At 39.0% G+C, this 26344-nt stretch overlaps 1 protein-coding gene across 1 annotated transcript in view; it reads left to right on the forward strand.

The window, feature by feature from the left end:
- Nucleotides 1–26344, forward strand: part of LOC124619967 — a 293396-nt gene that overhangs the window by 259336 nt on the left and 7716 nt on the right. The window contains exons 24-28 of the mRNA XM_047146629.1: nucleotides 18407–18549; nucleotides 18642–18825; nucleotides 18931–19018; nucleotides 19174–19302; nucleotides 25250–25981. Of these exons, the coding sequence (XP_047002585.1) occupies nucleotides 18407–18549; nucleotides 18642–18825; nucleotides 18931–19018; nucleotides 19174–19302; nucleotides 25250–25981 (1276 nt within the window). The remainder of the gene's footprint in view (nucleotides 1–18406; nucleotides 18550–18641; nucleotides 18826–18930; nucleotides 19019–19173; nucleotides 19303–25249; nucleotides 25982–26344) is intronic.

Raw genomic sequence — 26344 nt, forward strand, 5'->3', positions numbered from 1 at the left:
AGGACATCACACACATCCATGCCCGAGGCAGGATTCGAACCTGCGACCATAGCGGTCGTGCGGTTCCAGACTGTAGCGCCTAGAACCGCTTGGCCACTCCGGCCGGTGCTGCAGGTTCCATACTGCATTGATTGTTGCACTCATGCTCATAACAGCTATTGTTCCTCCTCTGAAGCATTTTGTCAAACATAATGAAGGACCAGTTTAGAAATTGACTTATATCAAGTTCACTGTGGTTCAGAGCCCATCTTAGATGGTGGGTATGCCTGTAACTGGTTAGGTAAGTCAGTTCAGAGGTCAGAGGACATCAGTGGGCTGCCACATCCAATACAACCATGCCTAATGAAGCGTTTTGGTGTCAAATAGCCTGTGGTTTGAGGGCTGCTATAGGTAGTTACATCATTTGCAGTGATGGTTATGATATCTCATTTTATAAGAAAACAAAGAAAAGCATATATGTCATGAAGTCAGAATTAATGTGGTGTGAGGTACTAAAATTGGGATAACCTCATAGCAGTTTCAGTTCTATAAACATATAAAGTATGTAATTGCAGGTCTAGCAGAGATCTCATTGAAGATTGTAGAATCCTTACACTCACTTTCCCGCATATTTACTTCATAATGATATTTTTTGTTAATAAATTTAAAAAGTTCCAATTGAATTGATGTCCACACAACTACAATGTAAACAGAAAAATAATTTTCATGTATGCTTTGCATCCTTATCTAGGTTTTTATGTTCTGTATTCGGGTATGAAATTATTGTATGAAGATTCCTATTAATTGTATGGCAAGTAACAATGCTCACTGCAAACAATCATCTATTCTTACAAAAAATAACTGGCATTCTTTGATAAATATCAACATTTTCTGTAGATAATAAGCCACCAATAGAAGGTAAACAGCAGCTGCTTAACACAACAGAGGAAGCAAATATTTTTTCAGAGTAAGTACAGACAGTTTGTAGTAGTTCCTAGATGGTTAAATATACAGGTCTGCAAAAGTTGGTGCATTAAAAAATGTTTTTTAAATTTTCAAGTGCTTCTGACACAGTTTTATTGTACTGATTTAAAATAAAACTACAGTTCTTCTCTACCACGTAAGTTTTATTCATTAATCATTCATAAGAAGTTGAGCAAATATTTGTTTCTTTATTGTACTGAATGGCATATAATTTCCAGAAAAAAATTGAACATATACAGTGATTGTAAGTATTGAATAAGTCTGAAAATGTATTCATACTTTTTCAGGTTTTTGTTCCTCATTGACTGTTTTGCCTCAAAAATGTTTCAGACCTTCTCGTGTGACCAATGTGTGTGTGATATCTGCATAAAATCTAGCAATAATCATCAAGCATTGAGATGTCTCACGTGGTGTGGTATCTGTCTTCCATTTCCTCAACATCTTGGTGAAACCTTCCTCCCTACTCTTCACTGTCATCACCAGCGTATAAGTAGAAGTAGTACGAAATGTGAATTGCCAAAGTGCTTTTTCCTAAGTAATTGAGCTGTCCAACTTTTTAAATTCAGTCAGTGTGTTTTCCCACTATGCACTCAAGCACTGGATTCCATATAGTTCTCCAGAAATTTTTGTGCAACTTCATTGAAAATTAGAAAATTATCAATACCTTTTCCTGAACAATTTCCATTTTCATTACAAGTTCTTAATCTGTAAAATGTATAATAAAGCTTATGAGTAATGGACATCTGTGGGGAAAATAAAAATGTCTGCTTTTAAGAAGTGTCCTCTATTCAGGAAAGGATAAAAAATACAGTATACAACACAGTACGTTCAGTGTACTGTAGGCAGAGTAGTGCTGTACTACTTACAAGTAGTAAAAATTTACTTTTATTTAAGTACAATACTACATTAATAAATACAATAATACAGCATTAAAATTTCTTTCATGCGCGTGGAAGATTGGTTTGAAATAATCACGTTTCTTTTTGAACCAGAGTGTCATTTATAAATGTGTTCTCAGTATGTTTGTCAACTGCTAAAATTAAACTGAGTCCCTCTTCATCACTTTTCACTGAAAAGTAGTGTTTTAAATTTCTTACCTCTTCAGCTGCCTTCTTACTTGAACGTGGCGTAAAGTCTGGTTCAGTTTCACATCACTTTCATCATCTTCAATTTGTTTTCCATTCTCAACATTGTCACCACACTCTTCTTGGTGCAGCTCTTGTACAACTTCACTTATGCTAGGTGATGTACTTTCTGTGGACAGTGCATCGTCGATAATGGCGTATCCCAAAGATCCACCAAATTCCTCTACTAAAGTTGAAGTTCATGCCCATGTTCCTTGAGATTGCTTTCTTTGACACTGTTGTCAATTCCCAAAGCACAGTCATTAAAAACAAACTCTGCCTTCGTTAAGCAGTTGCTTATTGTTGTGCAGTTACTTGTTTTAAGGCTAAGGAAAGCCACAGAGTTGCATCCAGTACACTAATAAACTTTCCAAGTTCATGTCCATTCGAGACCAAATATGTCTCAACACTTTTTGCTTTTAAAACACTTTGAAATTTTGAATAATCCTCTGATCGAGTGGCTGGCAATGTGAAGTTGAATTTGGTGGCAAAAAGAATACGTTCACATTTTTTAATGCAGTATCACAGTGGGAAGTGGCATTATCTATAAACAAAATCAGTTTCCTCCTTTGTCTTTCCATTGGTATATCAAATGCCAACAACCTGTCAGTCATTGCTCTCGTCATTTTAGGTCGTTGATTAGCAGACCACTCCATGTTCAGTCTACTCAAATCAAGACCCTTAAAACGTCTAGGCTTCACAGCCTTAGCTGTATTTAAAGGATTTTCAGATTTGCCTATCATATTAAAACGCAGTAGAGCAGTGAGTCGTTCTTTTGAAATTTTGCCTTCTGGGCAGTTTTTCGCCTTGCAGGGCCATTGTTTTTCTGGGAAGAGTTCTGAAGAAAAGATCAGTCTCATCACAGTTAAAAATATTTCTTTCTTCACAACCTTCACAAATTCCTGCTCACCTTTTTTGCCAGTCTGACACTATGCTTTCATACACTGAACTGGATTCACCACACACAGAAAAGGGATGGAGCCAACCTACAGATGCTTTAAAATTGGTAACCCCCAACTCCTTGGTGATTGCGAGTGCTTTCTCATAGATCAGGGTTGTTATTGCTGCAAAACAGCAGAACCATTCAAAAGTCAGATTGTCAACTTTTAAGCCTGGTGTATTAGGAAAAGCACGTTTGCTGGTAAGGTTATCATTTCCAGTCCACGATTTCAGAATTCCATATTTGTCTCTAAAAACATCACTGATCTGTGTTTTTCCAACATCAAATCTTGTGGCCATATCTCTAACACTAAGCTTTCCCTTTTCTTAGACACTGATTATCTCAACCTTTTCATTCAGTGTTAACCATTTCCATTTTTGTGTCATCTTAGCACTACAGTACATAAACTCTCTCTCACAAAAGCAGCAACAGTATGCACTTTAGGCCCCCCATACACAGAGCCACTGAAAAGCACTTCTCACTGGTGCTTCTACTGGCGAAACACAGTTTAAATGAGCACCTTCACACAAGTCTTCTGTGGCACTTGGTGGCTGACTCACCACCAGAGGTGTGGATTGAATGGCCGAGCAGTGTGTCGGTGCATATGAATGAAAAGTCTGCACATGAAATCGATGTAGCAGCAGTGGCATCATCAAAGCAGTTTGCAACAGCATCAGAGCTGCTAGCAACAACAGCTGCAACTGTTCTCAGTGATGGCATGCGGCACTGCTCCGTTTTTTTTTCGTGCTGTTGTCACATATTAGGAAGTTTTAATTGTTCTTGGGAGAAATGTTTCAGTGTCCATGTCTGTTACTGAGAATGCCTGCTATCCAGAAGAGTTTTTCAGTAAGGGCTAATGTTATTTGGCAGGAGTATTTTAAAATGTCTCCTATTGCAAGGAGTCCACTACTGGGAAGTGTCCATTAAGGGAAGTTTTACTGTATTTTCAAAAGATGCATGCAAATTGGAAGAATCAGCTGGTGGATAAGTGCACTTTCTACCATTGTTGGGGGCACCATCGTCACAATCTGTTCATACTGGTTGAACTGCACGATTGGCATACTGCGGCTGCACACTGTGTGGTTCCTCTATGCTCCCCAGTGCTGGGTTGCTCCCTTACTTTTAGAGTACATTGCTCCAACATCAAGCTTAAAGTCAGTGCCAGACATATCCTGAGGAAGCTAAGAGATACAAATTGGGCTGCGAAACCACGAGTCTTCGAAGTACAGCTTTTGCTCTGTGTTATTCTGCTGCAAAACATGCATCTCATGTGTGGTATAGGCCAATCCACCCCAAGACTGTGGATACTGCCTTGAACAAAACTTGCAGCTTAATCACTGGATGCCTAAAACCCACCTCTGTTGGGAAAATAAGTTGTCTTGCCGCCATTGCACTTCCAAGAATTCACCAATAATTTACTGCTGATGAAGAAAGGCTGGAACTTGAAAAGAAAATGTTGAAGATCGTTCGCTGTTTTGCCGTCTATCTTTACTAAAATCAAGAAAGGTTACAATGAGAACTGGGGTATTTGGAGGTTCCGTAACTGAATAAGGACTGGTGACATCAGGGCTAGGTCATTGCTGGAGTCGTGAGGCTTTGCATCAGAGGTCAGCAAACATGAGTGGGTCAAGAACAAAGAGTCAGTCATATAAGTCCATTTTTAGCTAAGAACAAGATTTATTTCTTGCTAATGACAGTACCATATGTGTGGCTCAGTTTTGGAGAAATGTTATCTAAATGAAGATTTGGTCACATCCTTTGTCTTGTTAGTCTATTTTTTGGATCTATGTAAATGTAACGACGGAAAATCCAGGATGGGATGAAGACAGTTTTATGAAAAGGATAAGTTTCTATTCACCATATAGTTGTGGAGTGTTTATTAATGACTGATGACAGATGTATTTAGCTTGTGTGGTGATGTTTTGACTACTAGTCCCAGAAATGCTTTCAATTGTTTCATACTCTTAGGTTCTGGACATTCTTTTATGGCTCTTACCCTGTCTGATATCTGCTTTTATTCCATTTGTGCCTATCGCATGACCAAGAAACTTAAGTTCTTGTCTCCCTAAAATTGACTTTGATAGTCATAAAGTTATTCCTTTAATGTAAAACCTTTCTATTATTCTAACCAGTAAATCACATTGTTCTTCCTAACTCTTGGATACTAGGAGTATGTCATCTACCTAGATTATTAGTTCTTTCAATACGTCCTTACCCAGAACAGCATCCAAGGCTCTTATATGAATATTGACACTGAGATTTTTAATCCAAAGGGTAACACTCTGAATAAGTATGACTTACCCTCATACAAAAAAAAGCAGAGATCCATGAAGCTAAAATAATTTGCGTGCTCAAACATCATCAATATTTCATGTACACTGACTGGTCAATCTCTTCCAGGTTCTATGTGCTTATTTAGAGTACATACATCCAATACTAGACATCTCTTTACACACTACTACACTAGAGTTCCTTTCCATTATTTCTCCTTCTAAAATTTTATTAATCTCCTCTTGTGTGGCTGGCTGTAAGCTTAATGGTACCAGATAGGGTTTACAGAAAAGACACGATTCATCTTTGATCTTAAAACTACATACATAGTCACCAAGTACTCCAGTTGTATCTTCGAAAACTTTACAACATTTGAACAGTATATGGTATAGATCATTTTTCTGCAACTCAGTCAACAAATCAGATTCATAAGCTTTCGTCCTAATTAGTTCTTGCAGCATACTTTGCATATCCAAAGTGTTCTCTAAATCCATCACAGTGCTATTAAGAGTAATCTTCCCACTAAATGGTACTAAAAATACTTGGTCTTGATAAGTAAATGCCGGCCGATGTGGCCGAGCGGTTCTAGGCGCTTCCGTCCGGAACCGCGCTGCTGCTGCGGTCGCAGGTTCGTCCTGCCTCGGGCATGGATGTGTGTGATGTCCTTAGGTTAGTTAGGTTTAAGTAGTTCTAAGTCTAGGGGACTGATGACCTCAGATGTTAGTCCCATAGTGCTTGGAGCCATTTGAATTTGATAAGTAATTGTTAATATCTGTCCTGGAAAATTCAGTATTACTTTAAATCCTATCAGCCAAACAATCCCTAGTAACAACTGCAAATTTACATTAGGCACTACTAAGCATAAACGTAAAACTGTTTAATGGTATCAGTAACCGCACTTCATTCCTGACTTGTCTTGCTTTGCTTCCAGTTATTCCTACTACGTATAGCCCAGTAACTGGCAGTATTGGATACTCTTATGTTTTAATACTTCTAACAGAGACTTGCACACAACAGAATCTATGTACACACTCACTTCCTGATTCTCAATCATTACCGAAACTATTGGTTTGGTAAACTCGATACCTGTTTCTTTGTCTTCTTCAGCAAGTAACCAGTTTTGCAGTGGTGTCACCTCATGAAAGGCAACCACCTTTTTTTCTCTTGAGCCTACACTTAGTTGGACACATTCTGAATCATGACCCCTTGACCAGGATGCAAATCATTTTCGGTTACTATTGTTTTTTCGTTTGTTGAAAAAAACTGCATTATTCTATCACCTTTCTTTAGGCCACTATTTATAAATGTTTGTTTATCAGTGCTTCATACTCCCCGTCATTATTGTTTAGATTTACTAATGACTTTTATTTACCTGACAACAATTATCCTCTTGTTTTTTCAGGTATTCAGGGTTAAATTTACCTCCTTCCTGGCACATAGGTTTATGACTGGGATTATTGTGCTCATTATTCATTGTAGCTAGATTGTCAATAATGGACAGCAATTCATTCATGGTAGACCAAAGTCTATATATAATTATCTTTGTTACATAGTATGTAAACATCTTACCAGTATCTTTGCTCGATATACTTCATCTATTGGGTTATCTAAATACTTAGATCTTGTTAGATGCCATTTTATATACTTTTTGAAACTACCTCATGAAGTGTTAAAGTGTTCCTGGTCTAATAATTGTAGTGTCACTTTCTCTTGTATTGTTTTAGACCAATATTTACACTTGAATTTCTCCTGAAAATCATCCTATGAGGTAAACTCCTCTGAGTGTTTCCCCACTCAGCAGCATCCCCTCATAAGTAACTCAAAACACTTTTGTGGTAATGGCCTGGAAAACACTCACAGGAAGTACATTGGATGTTCTTCCCCACCTGGTTTAAACTATGGAAAATGTTTATAAAAGTTCATTGTGCTTCCCATGTGCAATTCCTCTAGTAGCGTTGTTGCATCGAAAGATTTAGCTTTGCTTGACTTTTTGTTAATTCCCTTCTACTTTTTGCCAATTTGTCCCATAGTCTTTTAAAATCATTGATGTTGTTAGTGACTTCCTCTCGAGAAAGCTGCCCATTACCTAAAGTGGGTGAAGTCTCCTGCAATTTCTGATGTTACAGTGCTTGCATTTTTTCCTCCGTACCTGAATGTATCTTGTGTGAATATACAGAAGCTCAGTTGCCGCTTCTCTGTTCTAAAATTTCTGTCCGCGTTTGCACATCTGATGTGATCTTTTACCAATTTACATTCTGTTTCTGCAAACTTGTGTAAACTATCTACGTTCGTATGCAAATCTTTAATATGTTCATGTATCTCTTCCCGAACTAAGTCACATTGTTTCAAGACTTCGGTGTGCGTTTCTTCTCTTAACACATTGAGTCTTTGATCTAGCTTATGTCCTAAACATGCCTCTAATGCTTCATGAGCACCTTTAATCCAAGTTTGTAATTCTTGTTGCAGTCTGTTTTGGTTTCCCATTACTTGCTCACGAGTGTCTTTAATCAGATTTCATAAGTCTTGATGTAGCTGTACAAACTTATAATTAATATTCACTTGAAATTTATCATGACTGTCTATTATGTGTACAAATTTATTATTGATCTTCAAAAATTTTTCATTAGATTTTTGTGTTACTTGTGAAGACTATCTCTGTATGTCTTCCAGTTTTTGTAATAATATTTCCAGATTAACTTCTTGTCGACATTTTCATTCGTATCACTGGCATAAACAAACTCACAAATGTTACTGAATCACCTCACTACAACAACAGAAACAGTTTTGAAGTGAAATAGTGATGCAGCTCACTGTAGTCATACTGCATGCTGGTAGTGGTCTGGTCACTGACGATGGCATGATGATGACAGTGGTTTAGCCTGTGTGTTGGCATTGCAGTGGTGTAGATTGCGTACTGACATCACGGTGGTGTAGACTGCGCTCTGGCGATGGATCAGTTGTTGATGATGGCTGTGTGTTGGCATCACAGTGATGTAGGCTACACTCTGGTGATGGATCAGTCGTTGAGGGCTGTGTGCTGGCTTTGTTTTTGCTGATTACTTCCTTTCAATGTGTTTTTTATCTGCCATTTCCACTTATAACCATATGGTCGCTATATGGAATGTTTATCAATGACTGATGACTGCTGTATCTAACTTGTGTGGTGATGTTTCGACTGCTTGAACATCATCTGTTGTAGGCCTATTACTCCATGCAGCTGCACATAACACCGCTGCCTTAACACTTTCACATTACATGGGCATAGAGATTCAACCTCGCAACTCTTGTGATTTATCTGAGGGTCCAGCTATGCTGTGCCCTTCTCTTATTTCGCATCAAACTAATTTCTACTGTGCAGATTTCTTTAAGTGAAATGGCTGTGAAACAAAACATTGCTCCTCTACTTAAGTAAAGTGTAGATTGGTTTCAATTAATTCTGTATAGTGTCCCAAACTTTCATAAACTGTTACAAGTTACATGGAAAGTTACTGCTTCCAGAACCAACTAATATTGCTGTCTCAAAGACATCTCATTAACATGTATGTGAATAGTAGAAAACAACAATTGCTTATATACATCATATTCGTCTTCCGTGGTGCCAGAGTTCCTCCATGGTACAGGAACTTCTTTGCTCACCCTTGCTCCATGGAGATTACAAGTGGTCTCCAGCTGGAGGCTCCAAACTTGTCTAGTAATACTTTCCCACAGTATGTGGCCCTATGTTTACAAACTTACTGTGATCATGCACATCTATACTCTGAGCTCTGTATGTGATACATGCCCTTCAATGAATGGCACGGATCACTACAATAGAGGTGTGGAGTTGCAGACAGGCAAAAAAAAAAACTGCTGAACAAGTAAACTTTAGGCCAGAAGGCCTTCTTATGAAGTAGACAAAAAAAAAACACACACGCACACACATATTCATTCATTCATTCATTCATGCATGCATGCATGCATAACTCACATACACATGACCAATGTCTCTGGCCAAAAGTTTACTTGTTTAGCAGTCTTTGTTGAGCCTGTGTGCGACGCAACATCTCCATTATATAGTGAGTCTGTCTCTTCTTTTCATAATACTATCATAGATATAACAATTATTGTTATGTAATCGTGTATATTTAATTGTATATATTTAGCATACTTCTGACACAAGGAAAATATCTCTCAAATGATTTAGTGTATCTGAATGAACAAAAACACCTTTTTTTTCAGTTTTGCTTCTAACAATGCCAGAAAATTATCACTACTATATTTAAAACATTTACTTTCTTTTGACAAAGCCATCATGGATTGTTTGTTAATCCTATCTTATGTAAAATAGAGGTAGGAAAATTTTGGGGGGTCGACCAGACCCGTATTTACTCGAATGTAAGCCGCATTTTTTTTTCTGGTTTTTTTAAATCCAAAAAACCGCGTGCGGCTTAGAATCGAGTGCAAAGTAAGCGGAAGTTCTGAAAAATGTTGGTAGGTGCCGCCACAACTAGCTTCTGCCGTCTAATATATGTAGCACTACACAGGCATGCTTTGCAGGCACAAAGATAAATGCTGGCGCCAAAACCTATGCGTCAGTAAATAAATTAAAAGAAAAGGTAGAAGACTGTAAACATTATGCCATGTATTCTTCTGTGTTTGCTGCTATCTCAATTAAATTCTGTCTGCCTAATAAACTACGAAACTTGAGTGAGACAACAGCAAACGCAGAAGAAGTCATGTTTATATTCGTATTGTTCTTATGCTGAATAGTGATACAGTCAGAAATGAGGCACGAATCTAAGATGACTAATTTCTGTGCAGAATGTAATGTACTAAAGAGGCGTCTGCAAAAATTTTCACACAGAGAAAAATTTTCGCTAAACTCTCGTTCGGAATAAATTCTATCATACGCAGTCTATTATTTGGTTCTTGTTGATCATTATCAAAGCAGTGTAAGTAACAACAAATAGCAGTCTCTTGCCATTGTTTCAGTTATGAGACAATTTTTTTTAATTGTAAACCACGGTACCGTGCACAAAAGCAAGCCATGCCGCGAGCGGCTACACTCATTATCAGAATGCGACAAACAATGCATGACACAATACAATAATGCGTTTTCAGCTTTGAGTGACGTAAACACCTATAACAAAGAGAACGGCACTTATCAGATCAAAGCAAAATAAGCAATTGATTCAAACCAGATGAAGCACTTGAAAAAGGAAGGGTACCCGTATAAATACGGATGGAGCGCCTGACACACAGCAATGGCTACTTGGTAAAGCTTAACTGTTAAGCTTACGACTTGAACCACACTACTGCAGCTGTATCTTCATCCATTCGACCTCAATTGTGTCTCATGTTACAATGGACCAACTTTGTTTTTATTTGGAGAGGTGGTCTAAAACTTTTCTCTCCCCTTGAATTTCGAGTCTCAAATTTCAGGTGCGGCTTAGATTCAGGGAAAAATTTTTTTCCTTGATTTAGAGTCTCATTTTTCAGGTGCGGCTTAGATTCGAGTAAATACGGTACATATATTTTTAGGCTCTAAGTTAATTCTGGAAGACAGTCTCTTCTTCCTTCAGTACTGGCCTCTGTCATGGCTGTAGCATTTATATCAACAGGAGGGAAGGTCTGCCCAAGAAGCTCTGAAATAAATCAACACACATTGTCCACCCATTACCACTGTTTTACAGTTTTGCGAGTATGAAAGCAAAGCATACATAGAATGTCCTCATTAAGATCCTTCTTGGTGCACTGCCATATCTTGTTAAGCCATGTTGTGGTGACCTTCATCAGGGTATAGGCTAATTAGTTGGGGAGTGGCCGAATGAATATAGTGCCTTTCTAAGGGCGTCATAGGAACAACTGTGCCAAATTTGTAAGAATTTTATTGGCCCTAAAATATCATTGATCAGTGTTAGGAGAGAGGAAGGGGGCTGTGCTGCAGACTTAGCCCACTACCAGTCAGTGACAAGCTTCTGGTGGGCAGTGTTTTGATGCTGTTATCGTGTAGGGAAACTACGTCAGCAGAGCATGTGCTGCTTGTTTATCCAGTCGCAGGAGTCTCCTGTGAGGCCACTTCCCTGCGATCACATACAGTCCTTTATTTCTATTGGCTTGGAAGGTTTTGCACAGATCTTTCAGTCCTCGCTTAGTATTGTTTTTCTGATTGACGCTGTGGGCTTATTCAGTCAGCGTATGTAGTGTGGAATATGTATGGTTCAGATGATGATGGGTTTCATTGTGTAGAGACCAGTCATGTGGGTAGATTTTCAGTAGCCTTGTGTCCCAGTATTCCACTGCGAATTCTGTAGACTTCCACATCCAGGAAAAGAGTCATACAGTTACTTTCCTGTACTAACATCAATTGGATATTCTTACACAGACTGTTAATGTGCTGATGTAGTTTAGGCAGCTCTGCTTCTCCGTGTGGCCGAATGATGAACGTGTCATCCAATCGGGTGGGCAGAACTATGCAGAGCTTAAAGCATTTTCTCAAATGCACCCATGAAGATGTCTGCTGCTATTGGGTGTTATTCATAATATTTATTTCAGGTGAAACAGATTCATTACAAAATTACCAAACCAGGTCTCAGGTATTGGGTGGTATTCACTCCTGAATGATTCTGCTAATCTCATTCTTTGACCGATTGGTAAAGACACTTAATGTCAAAGATAACCATTACATAACTTTTCTGTACATGTTGCCCCTATAGAAGTTGGATGAATTGAAGAAAAATCTTATCACAAAGGATTCTGTGTGTCCTACGAAGGGACATAGTTTTCTAGCCTGATTCTTCACCAGACTGTAGGTAGGCGAGTTGATCCCATTAACGACTGGTGAAGTGTCCCCTGGCTGTGTCACAATTTGTTATGTAGTTTTTAATTAAGGCTCCCGTCTTCTTCATAATCTTTGCTGTTGGATAATGCTTGAAGTTTTGGGTGGTGGGACAACTCAACAAATCACTCATTTTATATTCATATTGTATAATATCCGTTTAAATTGTGGCAATTCTTTCTTCCCAAGAGATGTTATATTTGGATGGGTTTGCTCTTTGTAAGATTCTAACTGTTTTTTGTCTTACTCTATCAGATTTAACTTGTGGGACTCGTCATAGTGCTGCATCAATGGGCTGAATAATTTTTTCTGTAAAGGCCCATGTGGGTGTAATAGCAAAGTTCAGCCCCACAGTCAGTACTGACATCATTGTCTTATTGATATTCTATGATAACAGGTTTATGACAGTTTGCGATGCTTTCAGTACTGTCCATGTACCAAGAGTCTTCTTGTAAGTTCCTCAGATTTCTTCTTCTGTTGGTTTTAGAGCAGTTCTTGCGTGCTGGATTGCCTGTGTGTTATGTTGTTGACTTTATTCCAACCCATCACCGATACTTTTAAAAATAGCCGTCGATGCTTCTTGTCACCAATCATTATCGGGCTACCAGGCTGTGTAGCCCACAAATTGTCTGCCACACATCTCCTCCCTCTCTCCTTACATTGACCAACGACATTTTGAGTCAGTAAAATTTTATGAAACATGACATCTGTGGTCTTATGACACCATTATGCTGAGGCACACACTACCCAGCTAATTAATCTTTGCCTTGATGAAGGTCACAACAACAAAATCGAAGTGTCAGTTATTTTAGTACTTCAGCATTTTATAAGATGATGTAGCAGTACATATAGAAGAACTTTAATAAGGCTGACATCGGTCACGAAGGCTATCTATTTATATCGTGAAATGTCCTTATTTGTTGCCATTATGGAGAACCATTGCTCTTTGAGGTTGTTTTAGACAAATTAGTGAAGCCTCTATTCATGAACATCATACTGGTGCTAAATTTCTCTAACAGTCCAGGAAAGTTGGTACTGTAAATTAGGTTACAGTCTGTAGTAAATAGAGAGAATAAACTCTTGATCTCTCGTACTGTACCATGAAGAAAAGATTCCAGAGGCGAATACTTCCTTTTCCTTTAAACTAGAGCCTGGCACTTCTGATCAGTCCTAAATATACATAACTGAATGGAATATCTTAGGTCCTCATTACTGAATGCAACATCTTTAAGTCATCAGAATGCAATCCTATCTGTGCCACCCCCTTCCATTGTGTGATCAGGGAAAGAGCAGGATTCCAAGCAGAATTTAAACAAAAATCTGTCTCTGTCTATTTTAATCTCAGCTGTTTACTTAATGGTACTATACCAATAGTTGGAAGTGTGCACTATGATTTCTGTGTTGTATTCCATAGCACAATCTGTGTCAAGGTATTGTTCTGCAGTAACAGATTGCTAGGATGTTGTAAGAATGTGTGGCTCTCATACAATCTGCTTTGGTCCTGACGGTCTGAACAATGTATGGCATGCCACAACTGCAAGGGATACAGTAGACACCCATCTTTCGCAAACCGAGGTCATCCTTTAGAAATCTTAAAAAGGCCCTAACCCTTGATGGTGGCCGAAAAACACAAGTCACACAGTGTTTTTGCAGAATAAGACCAATCTTGTTGGAGATGCTACCTGCATAGCGCAAAAGGGCCATGTACTTAGGAGCAATTTATTTTCATCACTCACCCAGTTCGAGGTCGGTCAGTAGCACAACACACATCTGGTATATCTTTCACTATGACCATTCTGACAAAAGATGACTTTGAAGTTAGCCGACAAAGCTGACAAACTTTCAGAATCTGAGGTAGTGATGCGGGCCCTACAAACTAAGGCATAAAGTACCCCTTTATGCTGAGCCGGATGGGGACAGCTGTTAGCCCAAAGATACAAATCAATGTGAGTTGGCTTCCTGTAAATGACATGTCCACACTTACCATCAATCTTCCTCCTAACCAACACATCAAGGAGTGGAAGGCATCCATCCTTTTCCACGTCTGTTATGAAGCGAATGTTCAGGTGGTTTTGGATAAGCAGGATTGCATTCAAAGGATGCAGTGTTTACTATCTGATCCAATGTATTGCAGACTCACTACTTATCCTATTTGCCTTACACAAGTAGCATACCCAACAGTATTGGTTATATTTCTGGCACGCACTTCCAGCAATTGGTACAGTATTATTACGAAAGCAGTTGTGATTAAATTAGCTAATGATCTTATAATTACAGGAGGAGGTTTTTTGTTTAAATTCTGCTTGGAATCCTTCCCCATCCCCCCCCCCCCCCCCTCTCTCTCTCTCTCTCTCTCTCTCTCTCTCTTCCACGTGTGGAAAAAATATATATAAAAAACAAAGATGCTGTAACTTACCAAACGAGAAAGCGCTGGTAGATAGACACAGTAAAAAACACACAAACACACACACAAATTTCAAGCTTTCACAACCCAACATTGCTTCATCAGGAAAGAGGGAAGAGGTCTGCCTGTGTCTGTATGTGTGTGTGTGCGTGCGTGCATCCATGCATGCGTGCACGCGCGAGTGTATAGTGTATACCTGTCCTTTTTTCCCCCTAAGGTAAGTCTTTCCGCTCCCGAGATTGGAATGATTCCTTACCCTCTCCCTTAAAACCCACATCCTTTCATCTTTCCCTCTCCTTCCCTCTTTCCTGATGAAGCAACCTTGGGTTGCAAAAGCTTGAAATTTGTGTGTGTGTGTGTGTGTGTGTGTGTGTGTTATTGTGTCTATCTACCAGTGCTTTCTCCTTTGGTAAGTTACAGCATCTTTGGTAAATATACATCATTGATAACTTTGGACACTAGTCATCCTTGTTTGTGTGGTGGTGCTAGTTGTTTATGGTGTATGTGTTGTCTTCATACATATACTGAGGTATTAAATATTCTTGCACAGAACTCCCTTGTTGCATTTATGCCTTCAAAATGACAGGATGTGCACCCGACAAAACATTGGCAGTTGCTGAAAACATCACCCAGCTGCATTCCTGTAAGTTGTTCGGATATTTTGTTATTGTCAGGTCCCCAGCCTTTATAGTAGTAAAGTGTACGCAGATGAAGTACATTGGAGTACACATATGTAACCTCAAAAATAAAATAAAATTAAATTTTAAGAATTTTACAATGAACTTGGATAGACATTTTTGATAACTGTCTTAAATTTGACTTTGTTTCACACTATATAAGATTACTAACAGGTTTGTAACCAAATTGAGCAGTAACAGACACTACACTATTGATTTAAGTTTCACTTGTTTGCACATTTATTCAAATTAATGGCCAGTCTTCCCTACATTTCCTCATATAATCAGAAGTTCGTTTGGTGAGACTTTCATTAATAACTCTCATTTGATGAGTTAATTTTCCTTCAAGATGATGACACTAGTTAGCCAAGTTAGTTACCCTATATACAAATATTAGAAAGTGACAGAATAATTCATAAATAGTATTTTAACAAGTTATTTGCTAGTGTCACCTCTTGAGAGCTAACAGAGGAGGACCCAGTTGTGCTCTGTAACATATATGGGCAGGCCAATGGAATTCTGGGCTGAGTGCTGTATGTGGCTTATTGTGCCATGTGGCAATTGCTCTGTGGGAGGACCAGGGTTATCTGGGGGTTGTGTCTTTAACACATGCTGCTCAGAGCTGACTGTCCGTGAGTTTGAGTGAGTTGGGAGGCAACACGTGGGCCAGTGAGATGCATGTTTAAAGTTCACTGCTAAAGAGAATATTGATTTATTCCTGAAGGCCAGGTGTGTCACAGTCAAGTAGGAGTGCCCTGAGGTAAACTGCTGTCCTATGACTCACTCCTTACATTCTGAAGATGACACCAGCACCAAGGGGACACCTGTCTTAAAATGCAACACAGAAAACATTGTCTCTTCTAATAGGTAGGTGTTGGTTGCACACTTTCAAAGGTAAAGAAGTTGGAAACCCACAGATGCAATTAGTTGCCAGTTTGTGTTGCCTAGTGACCAAAAGTGATAGTATTTGTTAGATGCCGCAGGTTATCCAGGCGTTTGCAGGGCATGTTTTTCAAAGGCTTGACAAAGAGACGTTGTCTCTTTTAAAACATGTGAGATGGTCATACACTTTAGCCATCTAAGAGTGGATGGCTAGATTTTGTATTTCTTAACTGGTTTGTTGTTGGCATATTCGTTAAACACCACTGAAGGACAGGCACCGGAGGTGGCCTATCTTGCAACATTTCCCAAATAACTATTGTTACCTCTGCGTAGGGAGACCATCCACATAAGATCATGTAATGTAGGAACACTCAGCCTCAATCTGCTTGTCCCATTTTTGCTTTTAGTCAACTGTGTTATTAAATCAAAACATGAATGGCATTGTCTGTTAGTGAAATGTGAAGAAGATGCGTGTGTTTAATTCAGTGACAAAATTAACTCATGATAATGAAATAATTCAAGTTAACATAAGTTTTGTGAGAGATTAGATTAGTAAATATATAATGTTTAGTATCATTAAAACAAACTTTTAAGTGCAGTTATACCTTAAACTTTTTTTGTGAGCATTGTTGAGATTGGCCAATTGGTTCACAGTTGTTTAAAATTTACCTTACAGCAGTGTAGATGTGGCAGCCAGTTTCAGGCAGACTGTAAGAAATAGGGTGGATATACAAGGTTAAGCTATAGTGGAGATATAGAAGGTTAAGGCAGGGAATGATGCTAAGTCGTGAAAGAGTCCAGATGGAGACTGGAGAGAGTCCAGATTTACTCATTAGAAAAGAAGCTGTGGCTCCTGCTTTAGTGAATTGAAGAGTCCAGACTTTGTTTCTGTTTTAGTGGATTGTGGACTTCAGAAGGTTGAGATGTATCAGTCTTACAAGAGGCTGTATTTCCTGAACTCTATAAGTTTCTGAATTTTGCTTTATCTGGAGAGTATACCATAATTGAGAAGATTTCTGGGTGGTCAAAACTGTACAAACTTCAGGCATTCGGTGGGCTTACCTTGCCTTGCAACACTTAAAATTGTTTTGGGAAGTGTGGTCAAACTCGAGAAAAGTTGGAATGGTTTTTCGCAAATTGTAAGCAAGACTTTAAGAACATCTGTCGAATTGGCAAATGCAGAAGTTACTCAGATAACATTGATAAACTGTTGCTATTAAATAAACAAGAGCAATTTCAGCAAGTTTATTGTGTCATCTAGCTTTATTTGTAAAACCCAGCTACGTAGATTTGATTGGAACATAGCTAACAGATCTGCTAGGACTAAACTTGAGATCATCATAAAAGGAACTATTTTGCAGTGGTATACAGTTGGCCCTAGTCAAATTCTAATGAGCTAAAATTAAGATAAAATCCAATTGTACATTTGCATTCCCCTCCCTAGGAAGATTTCTCCTTCATAAGGGGGAGTCATAGCTCGCACCCACATTGTACTTCCAAACAGCACAGACTGACTGTCCCACTGAGTTCACACACAAAAATACATACATATATTCACTCATAGATGTTTGTGAATTGATACCTAGACACACAATAATGTTCCCTAAAAAAAGTGTTCACAAAAAAGACACAACTCAGTGGAATATTCTTATACATTGGTATCCAAATGTTCATGACTAATCGCAGACTTTCAAGATGAATGGCTCAGAGATGTTGCTCAAAAGAATCCTGCGAGAGACTTCAACATTGAAGTATTAATTGGTTAGTAACTAGGCGCAGACTTTAAACATAGACATTGACACGTGGATGTTAACTGTTTTAATTCTAGCCACTCGCTGAGGACTAAATATCTGGTGGGAGTAGATAAAGATAAGTGTATGAATAATATGTGAAATCGGTAATTATATTCTAATTTATAATAAGATAAGGTTCAAATTTAGCAGTAGTTTCAACTTATTTAGCACAACGGTAATTTTGGTTAATTGTGTGCTAGATATTTATAAAAGTATTAAAGTTAAAGGTACAATTGGATTGGTACATTATAGGTCTATGTGGTGAATTACCTGGTTTCAATCTATGTAGTGAATTACCATGTTTCGTGTAAAATGCTCAGTCAGTTAAAAGACAAGAAAAAATTTAGTTATGTAAAGGAGCAGGATGGTAGTAAACAGAGTAATTCCATCTTTGTGTGTTTCAACTGTACTGTTTTGTTAAGTTGTATAGCTGTGAAAATGTTTCATTTCTTATTATTTCACTACCATATTTCAAGCTTTTAATGAATTCGTGTTTCTTTAATTTTCTGTTTAAGTGAAATAACTCTATTTTCAGAATAATTGCAGGCAGTTTTTCTAATGGCATGGTGGCTTTATGGGATATTGAATCATCATCAAGGTTATTGTACAAAATGCGTGGAAAGAGGAAACTAATATATCCATATCACACATTTCAGCCGCATGGTGGACCTGTCACAGGTTGGTGGGAACACTGGTGCACTAAAATTCACAGTGAAATACTTAGTAGTGTTTATAGTTATAAGATTATTGTCATTTTTTTCTTTTTTAAGCTCTTGCAATGTACCCACTGAATGAGCGATTTTTAATGACTGGTTCATATGACAGAACTTGTAAATTCTGGGATACACATGACACTGCAGAACCCATCACTTCAACATTCAAGGGGCTGGTGACGGATGGAATTTGGCTCACACATTGGCCATCAGCTGTCAGTGCATATGATGATGTTTACTCGTAAGTAAAGAAAACATATATAGTTCTAATTATTTGTTTCTTCATTTACTAAAAAACAATGATGTGATAATTACTGCGGAATGAATTTTTTTTTCTTACTGACAGACGGTGCCACACCAACTCTACAGTGATGCCAGTGCGCAACTTTGGGTACAGCGGCTATCCTGTGATGGCACAGAACTCTGTTGCTTGGGTGGGTTAAGTGATGTGGCTGTTGGAAGCATTGAATTTCATTGTGTGTCAGGCATAGTTCTTGCACATTTAAGAGCATGAGAAGAAATTGAAATAAAGTGTGATACTTTCTGGAAAAAAGTCTTTACATTTATTCACTTTCTTTTTCTTTTTCAGACCCTTTCATCATCAGATTGGGTGAATTCTGTTGCACAAGGAACTTCTGCAGGAGAACTGTCAGCCATTTTTCTGCATCAGCTATTAATTGGTGTTGATACAGAGAAGGGCATGAAGAACAAACGAATGGTAATTTTTGTGATTTTTCTGAATCTTAAATGGCTGTTGTGTCACACAGACCATAAATGTTAAGCTTTGAGTTTGGTGCTTCATTTTTCCTATCATTTTAGAAACTTGCATTTGTTCCTTGAAGTGGACAAATGTTAGAGCACCTTCTAGGCAAGGAAAAGATTCAGATTGAATCCCCCCATAACACAATGCAGTTGATTTCTCTGCTAGTTATAAAAGAGCTCAGTCTAGGGTTCAGTAATGCTGTGGTTCAATAAAAATGAACACTGCATGGTCATGCTGAAAAGTAATGCCTCCAAATTTTCTATGTGAACACTGTTAAAACTTTTTAAATAAAACAAACATTACTAAAATTCTACATCTTCATTCTTCATCTCTGCATATTTATTTTTCAACAATGTAGGAAAAGACAAATTGCTACGTACCGTAAAGAAAACACATCAAGTTGCAGACAAATACAATTAAAATATGCTTACATAAAGCTTTCGGCCACAGCCATCATCAGTAAGAGAGAGGCATACACCATTCACACACAGAAGCGAGAACACTTCACGCACACACGACTGCCAACTCCAGCACGTAGGGCCCGACGTGCTGGAGTTGATGGTTGTGTGTGTGTATGAATTGTGCTTGCTTGTGTGTGTGAATGGTGTGTGCCTCTCTCTTACTGATGATGGCTGTGGCCGAAAGATTTATGTAAGTGTCTCTTAATTGTGCCTATCTGCAACTTGATGTGTCTTCTTTACAGTAAACAGCAGTATGTCTTCCTACAATGTTGATATTTGTACCAGGAGTTTCCTTTGTTTGATATTTATTTTTCGACATAGTCACCCTGGTGATGAACAGTTCCTCCCAACAAGAGACCAGTTTGTTGATACCATCACTGTAGAATGTCTGACTTTGTTGATGGAGCTATAACCTCACCTCCACATGCACTGCTTCATCACTATCAAAGTGGAACCCTAAAAAATGCTCTTTAAGTTTTGGAAACAAATGAAAATTGTATGGAGCCAAATTGGGACTGTATGGAGGGGGATTGATGACTGTGAACCCAAGGCTTTGGATTGTTGCAGATGTTGCAGCACTCATGTGTGGTCTGGCATTGTCATGCTGAAGGAGTGTGTGCTTCGTGTACAGATAAACTGTTCAAATTTGAAACTCAATTACGGCATGCTGTTTCTCACCCACCAACAGTTACGCCACACAAAGCCATGTTACAGGCTATAGATTGGAGCCTTCTAGCACCAAGGGGCTGAAAACATGTAGACAAGAAGAATAAAGATGTAGAATGTTAATAAAGTTTGATTTATTTAAAAAGCTTTAAGAGTTTTCACATAAAAAAATTCAGAGGCATTATGTTTCCGTACACCCTCATATATTAACTGAACAAAAACATTTTCATTGCTTCAGAAAATGGTAATCACTTAATAAATTCATAATATGAAAGTTTCTGTGCTACTGAAATGCACACATAAAAGTACAAAAACTATCCTTGTTTTTAGAACCATTAGTTCCTTCCTTAGGAAGGAAAGAGGGATAGGTTATGACGTTACAAAGAAGTGGCAGATTGGGAGACCTATCCTTCTCCTTCACAAGGAACTAGTAGTTCTGAAAGGTAGGATAGTGTGTGTATTTTTACTGATTTTTACTGAATATTTGATATCAAAACGAATTGCTGGCCAGCATTTTTGTCTCGTCAAACATTTTAGTTTCCTCAGTTAAGTTTTTCCTTTTGTGTTTGGGGGGGGGGGGGGGGGGGGGGGTGCAGTGAGTGTTTGAACACCACAGTGCACGACAAAGCATGGTTCTATTGGAAGTGGTATGTGTTGCTGTCCTCAAAACCTATGAACTGACTAATTCAGACAGTTGTAGGGGGACCAGGCCTGCAGTTTACTCATTTCCAGAGCCTAAAAAAATGATAAATGATAGATCATGAAAAAGGGGAGATGTTCATTCGCAGAAAGATTATCAAACAAGTAAGCTTGGCCAAAAAGACCTCCATCCAAATTAGACAATAAACACACACACACACACACACACACTCAAATGCACAAACGTGTCCACACACACATGATCACTACCTCTGGCTGATGAGACCCCCAAAAACTTACTTGTTTGACAGTCTTTCTGTAGTGCCTATCTGCTATTTAACATCTCCACCGTATAGTGAGTAGCAATCTGTCCTTTTCTCAATATTGTCATTATTCCATCCTGGATTTTCCATTGTTTGGTAAGCAACAGATTAAAATCCCAAGACTGGCAGGATAAAATCCGTGGCCTTTGGATTGTTAGTCTGGCACTTTACCACTTAGCTACGTTGTCACACTTAGTTATGTGCAGTTCTGCTGAACGTGTGCGCACACGTGTGTGTGTGTGTGTGTGTGTGTGTGTGTGTGTGTGTGTGTGTGTGTTTGTTTGTAAATTACATGTTCTATCCTATTACTCCTTGTTAATGTCACCTTCCCAATTAATTTGTGCCAGATGATGACGACTTAAGGTTCGCTAGTGAGTTGGCTTATTGCTAAGACACTTGACTCAGGTTATGGAAGGTGGTGGTTCATCCCCCATCTATCCAACCAGGTTTAGGTTTTCTGTGATTTCCCTAAATTTCTTAAGCCAAATGTCTGGATGGTTCTTTTGAAAAAGGCACAGCCGATTTCCCCTTCCATCCTTCCGTAACCTGAACTCTGTTCCATATCTAGTGACCTTGTTGTCACATGGCGTTAAATCCCGAAGCTTCCCTCTTTAAAAGTTTGCATGTATAGAAACTACCCATAACAGATCAAAGATAAAAGGCGAAACAAGGCAGTAGAAGCAGAGAACAAAATTAAAAAGTAAAGAATTGGCAGAGATTGACAAAACTCAAAAGAATAGCAGATATAATATGGTGAGGAAGAAAGAAAGTAGAAGGAAGGATGGAAAGTTAGAGAAAAATCCACATTTGGGTTGTTCAGGGAATGGAATAAGGGTGATGACTGCAAAAGCAAAGGAAAATGATGGAAAAAGATAGAGATGTGAGAGATGGTTTTCCATCTGTGAAATTTGAAAATAGTGACATTGGAAAAAAGGTCTCTGTGCCTCATAGATGCTAAAACACATTAAGGTTTTGCTGCAAACAGCGCTGCATTACTCCTGTTCTAGTCCTCTCGTTGACTGTTCTAATTCATTTTTCTACCTCCTTCTTACGTTCTCTTCCACTGTCTGTCCCTCTAATCCCAGATCATCTGGGGGACATACAGGTGTATCTCTCTGCTCATGCATTATTTAATTTGATGTGAAGACTATTGTGTATATCAACTATCTACACAGACTAGCAACTGCATGTTCGTTTTCTTAGTTTTCTTATATTTTCTATGCAGCTTCCTGGCACATTGCATCCTCCAAAAATCTCTGTAGCTCCAGAGCTCATGAGCCGCAACATTTTTGGTGACCCCAAGTGATTGTAGGCAATAGCCTATGTCAACTAGCATAGCAACTGTGCTGTGTCATTCCAAACATCAAGTGCAAATCAATCGCGCATCATCCGCTTACTGCATCGTCCACGTACTTCAGATATCAAGAACCGATTTACTGCATGTCAACAGATATAGCAGTGTAGCACACAGCACTATCCATTGACCACCTTTGTGGCAGCAGAACCCCATTCTATGGTCCATGCAACATGAGATTGAATTGGTGCTCACTAACGTCACAGCTGATGAAACTAAGTACAGTTATGTTGTCGCTGCACTTAACGAAGACGTGGCAGGATATTTTGGCCTCACCATCAAGCATTGACTGATACATGACGCTGAATAATGCCCTGATCATGCATCTATCCCAGTCCAAGGTAAAATAGCTTGAGAAGTAGTTGCACACAGAGGAGTTAGGTGACTGCACTCCTTAGCAGTTGCTGCGCTGGTTATGAACACTAGCGAGCAATGCTGTTAATGAGGACATTGTAAGGAACATCTGGCTCTCGTGGTTCCCTTCAGATACACAGAAGATTGTTATAATCTGCACTGGACGTGTTAGTGCAGACCACAGACTGCAGTACAAATATGGACTTACCTGCAATGGTAGTGACTGTTAGCTCGTCGGCCAGTTCTGTTACAGCACCATTACAGGTGCAGATCATGGAGCTCACTGTACAAGTTGCTGCTCTGCAAACAAGACATTCCATTCACATCACCTCAGTGACATCGCTCACTGGAAAACTCAGCCGACCACCTTCGTCAAATAAGATCTGTTGGTACCACAGAAGGTTTGGACCTCAAGCACAGAAATGCATTCTGCCATGCGAGAGGGGAAACATGTCAGGAAGTCAGTAATGATGGTGACTTGTGTTCCGAAGAGCAGCTGTCGATTGTTTGTTACTGATCTCTGTAACAAACTCCAGTTCTTGGTGGATACCAGTACGGTTGTGCCTGTTTATCCGTCCACTCATCTGCCTCATCATAACTGTAATGGTCGTCACCTCTTCACTGCCGGGTCTGCAACAAAGACAAATGATTGCACTAAACCTAAGCCTATGTTGTAAGTTCAAGTGGCAGTTGTGAATGGGACGCAGCCCATAATAAGAGCTGACTTTCTGTTGTTAAATGGTTTGTTACCTGTCCTAGGACTTCATCGACCACTTGAGACCACCACCTATCAGGCCAATCTAGCATGTGTACATTTTCGAACCTGTCTATTTTTCACTGTCCCTCTCCCACCTCTATCACATATAATGGATTTAGCTTTTCACTCTTATTAACTCGTGCACTATGTTTTAACAGTAATCTCTGTCTTTCATATTACACTGTCTTAACCTTTAAGCTCTCGCTTTTTCAAATCTCAACTGGTGCAGTCCCCAACAGTCAGTCTTTCCTTCTCATTCTGTTCGGTAAATCTCCCCTGAACCATGGTTGTGGATGACTTTTCCAAACTCTACCTCTTTTCCTGGACTCCACCAGTCCTTTTCCTCCACCCCTCTTTCTTGCCCTTCAACCCTCCTGCCATAAAAAGGAGCCACTGGCTCCGAAAACTTACAAACTGTAATGCCTTTTATATGTATGTTCTCCTGCCGCCGCTTGGTGAATAGATTTACTATCTATCTGATTAAATTATATTTATCTATGTATATGTCTGTCTGTCTATCTATCTGTCTGTCTATCTATCTATCTCTCCCTTTGTTGGGGTAAGTAGGTATCAAATGAACGTTCCTTTTTTGTAGTATCGGATGAAGGAAGGCGAAAGATCAAAAGAGTAGGGTTTCTTACGTAGAATAATTGGTTACAAAAGAGACTGTCACAATATAAGCGTTCAGTCAACAAGGCCTTTGTTGAAAATAGACGACACACACACACACAAACACACACACACACACACACACACACACACACACACACTGTCCCTACATGGCGAGTAGCAACTTTCCTTTTCATAATATTGTTCCATTCCATCCTGGATTTTCCATTGTTTGAATAATTGGTTAAGACACAGTTAACAAGTACAGGGAACAGAACACCACCCAGTGGTTCCCATTTGATGACACAGCAGTTAGGCGACAACCATCTACTCAGAGGGAGCTGTCTTATGTACAGATAAAGAGTGGAGATGGAAAGCCAATTAAAAATGCAGATAGCACCCTGTTCCCTTGTTTATATTAACCTCTGCAAGAGTGACATTACTGACTAATTTATTATTGTTGTCATCAGCTAGAGAGACAGGACTCATTTATTCCTGTTCCAGATCAGTTTCCTCTTCATTTCTCCCAAGATTCAAATAATTCTTTTCTTTCTTTCTGGTATTACTTGTTTAATATTTTTTTGTTTGTAACTATGTTTTTAGTGTATATTTGATTTAATTCTTATGTCTGTAAAGTATCTTATATTATTTTTTACCATCACCTGTGAAACACTTTGTTGTACACAGCTTTGCCATATTACTTTATTTACAAGTTTAAAGGAGGTAATTCTTGTTTCAGATTCTGAGTTACGCAGAGCTTATTAATTTCAAAGAATCTTCTTCCACATCTGAACTGTCTGGAAGTGCTGGGAAAGATGAAAAGAAGGAACTCGTGCCATCTGAGACTGTGGAGCAACAGGCATCAGCATCCAAGTCCACGACCGGTGGTGTCCCTAGCTTAGTATCATTGAATTCTCAGGTTTCTTCCGGTATTGATTCAGGAAAAAATTTAGAAACTGTTAATGTTGCCAGTGGCACACATTCAGAAAAGGCATGTGGATCTAGCAATGAAAGGGAGGTGGATGAATTATTACCCATTGAAATCAGAGATGATAACAAAAGTGTGAATGACCCTGTTTCAACTGCTAAAGAAGAGGAAGGACTGGACGAGAGTCAACAAATAAATGACAGTGTCAGTGTGAGCGAAAACTCAAGTGATCTGAAATATCTGCTGAAGACTGAACAATATTCTGAAGATGTAACATGCACAAGCTTCAGTTCTGTAAGGGATTGCGAGATAGATGTGTCAACGTGCGATGACAGTCAGAGCGTTCTGTCTTCACAGGTGAACTCACCCACATCTAGCCAAGCCTCTGATGCCAACAAGCAGTGCAAGAAGAAAGAAGTTAGGAGTGAGCAGAATGACTCAAAGCAGGCAGAGGGGAAAGCACAAGAAACTTTGGTATTGAAGCCTAGAACTTACAATGATGTCGAAAAAAGCTTAGGAATTGTTTTGTGTGATTTTCCAACGGTATGTACAAATTTTAATAATCATACATCAAGCCTTAAGTACTGCATCTTGTGTATGAAAAATTATGTTCACCTTTTCTACAAAATGTTTGCAACTATAATTAGCCCTGTTCTCAGAGTCTTTTGCATCACGATTATGTGTGAATAAGGGAAAGAGAAGATGATTCTCTCTCTCTCTCTCTCTCTCTCTCTCTCTCTCTCCTCTCTCTCTCTCTCTCTCTCTCTCTCTCTCTCTCTCTCTCTCTCTCTCTCTCCCTCTCTCTCTCCCTCTCTCTCTCTCTCCCCCCCCCCCCTCCCCTCTCCCTCAGTCTTTGTGTGTGTGTGTGTGTGTGTGTGTGTGTGTGTGTGTGTGTGTGTTTGAGGG

Source organism: Schistocerca americana, chromosome 6, assembly GCF_021461395.2.
Source record: "Schistocerca americana isolate TAMUIC-IGC-003095 chromosome 6, iqSchAmer2.1, whole genome shotgun sequence".
In the NCBI taxonomy this organism is placed as follows: Eukaryota; Metazoa; Arthropoda; class Insecta; order Orthoptera; family Acrididae; genus Schistocerca; species Schistocerca americana.